This window comes from Pyxicephalus adspersus, chromosome 8 (genome assembly GCF_032062135.1).
Source record: "Pyxicephalus adspersus chromosome 8, UCB_Pads_2.0, whole genome shotgun sequence".
NCBI classification, from domain to species: Eukaryota; Metazoa; Chordata; class Amphibia; order Anura; family Pyxicephalidae; genus Pyxicephalus; species Pyxicephalus adspersus.
The window spans coordinates 65,725,798-65,733,991 of record NC_092865.1 but is presented as its reverse complement, the minus strand read 5'-3'; the positions used below and the strand labels follow the sequence as shown (position 1 = coordinate 65,733,991).

At 37.6% G+C, this 8,194-nt stretch overlaps 1 protein-coding gene across 1 annotated transcript in view; it reads right to left on the bottom strand.

Moving 5' to 3' along the window:
• Nucleotides 1–8,194, bottom strand: part of SLC6A11 (solute carrier family 6 member 11) — a gene marked incomplete in the record, with an annotated part of 88,140 nt that overhangs the window by 51,041 nt on the left and 28,905 nt on the right. The window contains 1 exon segment of the mRNA XM_072420988.1: nt 3,010–3,144. Within this exon segment, the coding sequence (XP_072277089.1) occupies nt 3,010–3,144 (135 nt within the window).

Below are 8,194 nucleotides of genomic sequence, written 5' to 3'. Positions count from 1 at the left end.
TTAGACCACTAGGGAGGATAATGGGCGAATGGCAATGTTTCTTTACCCACTTCTCAGAACTTCTTTAATATTTTATGCCTGGCTGTATATACAAACCTGAAAAAAAACATACTTTGGAGGAAAAAAAGGATCAAATGTCTTTTTATAAGTGCCAACCGGGTCACTTTCTCCACTTACTCCTTGGCATTCCTTGGTAAAGTAGAGAAAGTAGCAAAATCCAAATACTAATATAAGCCTTGGGAAAGTTTTACATTTGCCTGGAGTTCTTCTCCAATAGTTCAGGTTAAACACAGAATTTATTCAAGAAAACTTTCCATAGTACAATTTCTGATTTAGAAATAGAATGCTAACATCCAATGGACCATAAACAAGATGATCGCTGCAGTGGAAAGAGCTGTAGGTTTTCATATTTAATAATGCTAAAATAAATTCATGCTATTTTGTGTGTATTAACTAGGGCATTTTATCTGGTCTAAGCTCCAAAAGTGACATTTTCTATTCCTTGAACTATATAAAAAATATAAATATATCTGAAGGTTATTCTGACATTCTTTGTATGGTCCTATTAAACTGGAAAGCCACAAGGCAAAGAAATCAAACAGAGCGATACAGACATCTTCCTCTCACCCTTAACACGTTACTATCACATCTAAATATAAATTGCCAAAGAAGTGTGGAATCCAAGTTAGAAGTATTTTACAACATTGTCCACCACCTTTGTAAAGTATCTTAAAGCTGAACTCCCTATAAAAATCTAATTCTGATCCCAGCAATATTAAAAATGCAATACTATAATACTTATCTTTATTACAGTGCTGTAACCAACCATAATTCTTTTTGACTTCTAGATGGCCTTAATGTGATAAATGATGGCCAATATTCTTCAACCCCTTCCCCTGTGCCCAGGTTATAAAGGGCAGATCTATTGGGATGGCATCATCACACAAGACTCACATGGTTTTATGTAAACCCAGTCCCTTTCATCAACATGGTTAAGAGAAGTAATAATAATAATAATCAAAAAGGGTTTCACCTAGACGTAAAATAAAATAGGCATTTATGCAACAATGTGTCCCAAGAAAACATTTCATATGCACGAAGAAACCAGTTAAAATAATGTTTATTTTCCAGATCTGGAATACATAATGAATGATTGTTGTAAGCTGACTAGTTATTTTGAACACAAAATAAGCAAAAAAAGGATTCTCCATTAAAGCATTTGGAGGTATATATATATATATATATATATATATATATATATATATATATATATATATAAATTGACATATTTTTACAGGTTGACAATCAAACATCCAGTCATCAATCCCGAATTTTCGCAAATCTGGCACTCCTCAGGTCCGAAAGGTTGCCGGATTTTTGATTGTCAACCTTTATATATGTATATATGTGTTATAACACATACTCTAATTTCACAAAATACTCCTATTCCCAAAGTGTGCATTTTTTTAGAATTCATTAGGCTACCAAAGCTCTTTAATGTGCTAGAACAGGACATTTCTTTAAAACAGGACATTTTTATGTTCAGATCTGTACATTATAGTGACCTACATGACAAATTCATTGTAGTGCAATGTCTGGGTGTGTTTGGGTTGTTTTGGGTGGCCCAACATTCAGTAACAATCGTGTTTTGCCACATGTGAACATTCCCTCATCTATTTTAATCAGTAGAAATGTTTTCTATTCTTTTTATCCTTTCATTTCAAAGGACAAATTGGGGGGTGGATGGTGATTCCCTTGTCAGCGGCTGAAAAAAGTGAAATTGGACAGCCATTACCCGAGCCAAATTCCACCAACTGCCACCAAAATCTACCAGGCCTATGGATCAGTGACCTGATGGGAATCTAAACCTAAGTGATATCCCAATATCAACCCACTTTGTGTTTTTGCTTTGGTTGGTCTGTTGGTCAGTAAGCTTTGAAGTGTATGTCAGGGTAGAAATAAAAAAATATATGCAGTACAATTCTGAACTCCTTTAGCATTATCTCATGTTCAATTCCTCTAACAATCCTTCTGGGACAACAAATACCAACTAATCTTCCCCTATTTGATTCTCCCTACCTATTATTCTGTCTAAGATATGAAATAGGAGGTTTAGTTGGCATTTTTTGCCCTTATCAAACAGATATAACAATATACTTTTTATAGTATATATAACAAGCCAACAGGGAGCAAACAATCGAGATTTATTTTTAGGAGTTATTTCTCTGTCTGTGCTCCTGTACCTTTTCACTTTATTGATACTCCTGAAAGACGACATGCAATAGGCATTCTTTACCATCCAAATCAACCAAAAAATTAGTTGTAAGTGAAGAAAGAAGATGGTAGTGCCCACCATGGAACAGGGACAAGTGAGTGCAAGTAAAAAATGTGATCAGACAGGTAAGGTTATTTTATTGGAAATGGGACATCGCCTGTGTTCTCTGCAATAAAGAACCTGCCTGGTGAAAATATTTATACTATATTATATATTTAGTTCTGCTTTAAGGTCTGTGTTGGTGGGGCTTTGGGCTCATGTCTATGGACACTATGGCCCTAATTTAGGAAAGCTCTCCAAGGCTGGAGAGAATACATTTTTTATCAGTGAAGCTAGGTGACCTAGCAAATCTGGAATGGATCTGGCCCAGAATTGAAAACTTTTACTAACAAACAGCTAATGAGTTTTAGGAAATCCATTCCAGGATTGAATGAACCCCAATGCACCAGCACAGGAGCTGCATCAACCCAGCTAGGCCAAATAACATGACCAAAGAAACTAGGAAGAAAAGAATGAAGAAGATGGTGGCAACCGCAATGGAATGAGAAAGGGTGGGTATAAATAGTGTTACTCCACTTTAAAGCTTGTAAAAAAAAATTAAAAAACAAGGCTTAAAAACATTTGCACCTTGATTGAAAAAAATGACACTTGTCCCAAAATGAAGCAAGTGGCTTCACACACAAAGACTGATACATTACATTATAATTGCAGTAACATGTCATGTCATACTGTACCTTCAAACAAGGGACAAACTTTTCTCCAGCATGTTATTCCTCCTTCACTAGTAAATTGCCCAAGTGCCGTCTCAAGGAAAAATACCGGTATGCCGCAGAATATAAAGAACACCACGTATGGGATGAGAAAAGCTCCTGAAACACAAGAATGATGAATTATTATACATAATATGTTATTAGTATTGCTTTGGAGTATTCAATTATAAAACGTCTGTACTTAAATTCTACAACTATTTTGATTTTGTAATCCAGCTGTAATCCAATATGGCTACAAGTCTAATTGTTCAGTCATGGAACACAGTCTTTACTCCTGGTACTTTAATGGGATTCGAATTCGAATTCGACCACCCGAATTTTTTTGCTATATTCGGCCGAATAGCTGTCGAATCGAATAGTGAGCTATTCAACCAACACTACTTACAACTAAAGTATGTCTAGATTTGGATAAAAGAAAAGATTGGAACTCCTGGTGGGTTTTTACTGCTATGCGGGTCTATTCTTTTTTTGGTTGATCAACAAGAACGTATACCAACGCTACCAGTCCCGTACCCCTTGCCTTGTGCATCCTTCTGTATTTCACAAAAGCATATTTTGCCAGATTTTAGCGTACTTACTTTTCGCATCCTTCTCTAAATTTTACCCCACATATTCACAAAGTGGAATATAATATGTTTGCTTTTCTTTTCCTTCTGTGTGTTGTAAATGTCATTCCTGGTAAATGCTCATTCTGTGGGATCTGGCTTGCTTGGTGACAATTCCTGGATTCTCTAGACCTAGACTAACCTTAAACCTACTTATGACTGTTTTTCCTTTCTTTCCCTATTTCATTTTCCCTGAGGATTTCATTTTGCTTATTTTATCATACAAGTTTACCTTTAGTAGGAGAAATTGAGCTCTGAGTAGAGCCCCTGTATTTTATCCTCTATGAATATTTATATTGCTGATGGGTTTATCTATATTAGGTATATGTTGCCCATGTGGATTTGCACTATATGTCTATAAATGTGTTGTATGCTGAGTGACACTACTCAAATACTGTGTGGTGTCAGCCTATATCAGGACCTATAAGATCTGAAGGAATAAAACATGCGGACATATATATGCATGTGCATGCATTGCAGAAGTTACATAGTCATAGTTAGTAAGGTTGAAAAAAGACATAAGTCCATCAAGTTTAAACACTAATGAAATAAAAACATCCCAGATATAAAACCCTAGGGACATGGTTGGTCCAGAGGAAGGCAAAAAAAAAACCCGGGTACAATTTGCTTCAACAGGGAAAAAAAATCCTTCCTGATCCCATGAGGCAATCGGATGTTCCCTGGATCAACAGTCACTGTTATCTTTACTTTAAAATCCTTAATCCCCAGTTATATTCTATGCTTCTAGAAATCATCCAGCTTTTTCTTAAACCAATCTTTAGTAGTTGCTGAAACTACTTCCTCATGGTGCCGATTCCACATTTTCACAGACCTTACAGTGAAGAATCCCTTCCTTATCCCATGTAGCATGTAAATAAATATTTTGTTTAAAAAAACACATCCTTTTATTGTGAAATCTAAATACAATACATGCATTTAATGCTTATAAATGCCCATACAGTTTTAAGTGTTTATAAAGATGTTTTAAACTAAAATATGTGGCATAGAAGAGTTAGTTTGAATGGGGGGAAATACTTTCGAAATACCACAAAATGCCTGAAAACACCAAAAATGACTAAAAAGCCTAAAAATGCGTCTATAACAGCGGTCCCCAATCTATGGTAAAATTTTGGTGGTCCGCGGCTCTGGTGGGTGCACCCCCAGCGGGGTCCTTCTCCTGAGCAGGGGCAGTGGGCGGGTTGTGTCTCTGGCACTGGATTTTTAGGTTGGTTTTGATAGGAAACTTGCTGTTATATGATCTTTAGTGCATTGTTTTCAAGCAGTAGACGGTGTTGTGTAATGTGTAACAACCCTAATGACTGTTGCCTCTGACGGCAAGAGTTTATTACAAACTTTACATAAGGATGCATTGTCATCTATTTGGTGTGAAGTACAAACTGAGTGTCTTTTTATAGAAGCAATTTAAGGGGAAAAAATATATAGGTTTATACTTGGGTATGCATGGTATGTGATCCTTGTAGTTCAATCATAGTTGAACTCAAGACTGTGCATATATTAATAATATAAAATAGATATTAAACAAAAAGAAAAAAGGAAATTAATATACAACCTTAGGCTCCCATGTTTTTAGCAATCACTATTTTGTATTTTGATATAATATTAATAATTTTTTCAATTACAATGTGCATGTAGTAGCAAATGCCAGTAAAAAAAAGCAAACAATTGGTAAATGCTAGCCAAACATTTCCTTATCACATCTCACCTTAGTATTATAAATACACTGAGATAGAGGTCATAGATTTATATTTCTCACAATAGTAAAATAAAGCTCTGGTCTTTATTTCAAAGCCAAAGATTCTATAAAGAAGGATTTATATAAAGAAATCTTTTGATGTTTAATATCAAGAGTCCCATTGCTGAGTTAAGGTTATACTGTATATCTCATAAATATAACTCCTGGCTTTTGATCCAATCGTAAAATAGCCGAAAATGTTATACATCATCAAATTCAGGCTGCAAAATAAGTATATATCCATTTGTATTTTATTTTTATAGTTAAGCCAAGAATAAATCAAACAGTGGTGACAGCCTTACTTTGGTCTTTAGTTCCTGCACATATTAGCAATATTCTAGGCACAGCACCCCCCACTGGCCTGAGTCTGTACAGACACATGTTCATCTTCAACGCTGAACTCAGAATAAGAAAAGATTGTTTAAAAATGATTCTTTGATTACGATATTCAACAACAAAAATTAATAAATTAGATTTAAACTGTTGAATAACAATATAAGATGAAATTAAATTGTTTTGGGAAGGTAAATCATTGAAATTTTTGAAGTATAGAAAATTTGATTACTTTAGTGTAAGGACCTGGTCCACCAACAGTATTTACCAGATGTCAGTCTCCCAATCCAACTCCATAGTTTTCGCAAGCATGCCCCCGCTAGTTTTGGGAGACCAGTTGTGCCTCCCAGTCCAGGGTTGCCCCCAGGACTTTTGTGTGCAAAGGACTGCTTCTGCTGAAGGGCTGGCAGAGGACCAGGAGCCCACAGATAATGCAGTAAAAGGGTATTACAGAGGCAAATCCACAATACTAAGGCAGAGGTCATACATAGGTAATCAGTCCACCAGACGAGGTATCCAGGGGGGAATACAAAGCAGAGTTGGGGTCACAGGCAAAAAGTCAGTCCAGGCAGCATACAATCCAAGGGTCAGGAACAGGCAAAGTAAACAACAGTAAATCCAATAAAATTATTTACCAGCAGCAAGTCAGCCCAGTTTAATGCTACAACAGGTGCTGATTACTAGGAGCAGGAAGGTTAAAAAGTCCCAGCAGCCAATGGCAGTGCACAGGATAGAACCAGGGACTAATCTGTTCATAAATCCTCTTCACCAGTTCACAGCCTCAGAGTGCGTGCTGGGGATGCCTGGAAAGTACATCTTGGCTGCAGTGCTGAAGGAAAGCAGGGGATGCTGGTATTCCTTTGTTCTCCTATAAACAGGGTGTAATACTGTGATGGTGCACAGTGTGGGATTGCTGTCCAGATAAGCGTCTCCTAACATTACCCCCCCTCCAGAGGAGTGTCCCCTGGATCCTCCACCTGCGGTTTAGGAATGGAAGCTACATAAGAACTTGCTTCAGGGACGTCCTTGCTGGCACTGGCAACACAAGGCAGGCAATGAATTTGCCAAGCACTTCTCAACACATGCATTACCCCATCTCACAATCTGCCCCGATTCCCAATCAATTACTGGGTTATGCTATTGCAACCATGGCAGTCCTAACCTTACGGGAGATGAAGGAATGTTTGGCAGAAAAAATGTCAACATTTCTGAGTGGGCAGCACCCACCTTATCCGAAACCTTAGGAGTTGTAGTGGTTTTGTTTTTTTCTGCTGCAAAGGGGAATCATCTATAGCCAACACACATAATGGTTGGTTAACAACTAGAATTCCAAGTGGGTCAGGGATATATACATAAAATTACTAGCAGCATCACTATCCTTAATGTTCAAGAGAAGAATTTTAGCTATTCTTAACAGGTAAAAGAATATGATTAGATTTTATTGGAAATAATTGCCTGCCTAGATGGGTTTCCACAGGTTCACGTAGGCACTGAAGTTTCCCTGACTTTTTTCAACCTCTCTGTGGTTGACAACCTGCAGAAGCGCAACTGCATTGGCTGCTCGGCCGGAGAGGGAGGACAACTGGACTCAGAGGTGATTAGAGACTTGGAGGGTACAGCTGATGGAGAAAGTCTTTTCATGCAACATTCACCAAGCCTGTGGTTGATCCAGATGGCCAAATGGTCTCATCCAAAGAATCCAGCAATTGGTGACATACAAAAATGTCCTTAACAGCATTGGATAGGCCCAAGCAAAATTGACTACTATGTGTCAGATCCAGTATGAACTGACATCCCAGCGGCGAAACTCCATAGAATACCCTTCGCTGGCTTGTGACCCTACTGAAGACCACAAAGTTTTGCCTCTGCAGTTGAAGCCAGGTCAGGGTTAGCATACAGAATCCTCATGGCCTTGAACAAATTGTCAACTGAGGAGAGAGCTGGGTCCCCCTCAGGCAGGAAGGTCTATATCTAGGAATACGCCTGGAGAAGGGAGATTACTAGGCCAACTCTCAGTGATAGGCCAAGATTCAGTGCCAGGTGAGAGTGGTTGCAGCCAAAAATATAGCTTGCATGCATTCATAAAATTATCAAATATGTGGTATTCACCTGAAAATTTCTCTGACAGAGGGATCTTGGGTTCAACAGAATGGATTGCCACATCAGGAACAGGATCCTCTGTTTGAAGCTGGGGTTGTCTTACAATTGTAAATAAATATAAAAGGCACGTGTCTTCTTTTATAAATCCTGATGTGCTTTGTGCATTTATTTTAGATTTGTGCTGTAAACCCTCGTGAAGATTTTCTCTGTGCAGCACCTTCCTGTAGTAAAGACCCATTAATGCTGTTCTCTATGTGTTGAAAAAAGTCATACATTTATCAAGTTCAACCACTAGGGAAATAAACATATCTCAGATATAAAACCCTATAAGACATAGTTGGTCAAGATGAAGGCAAAA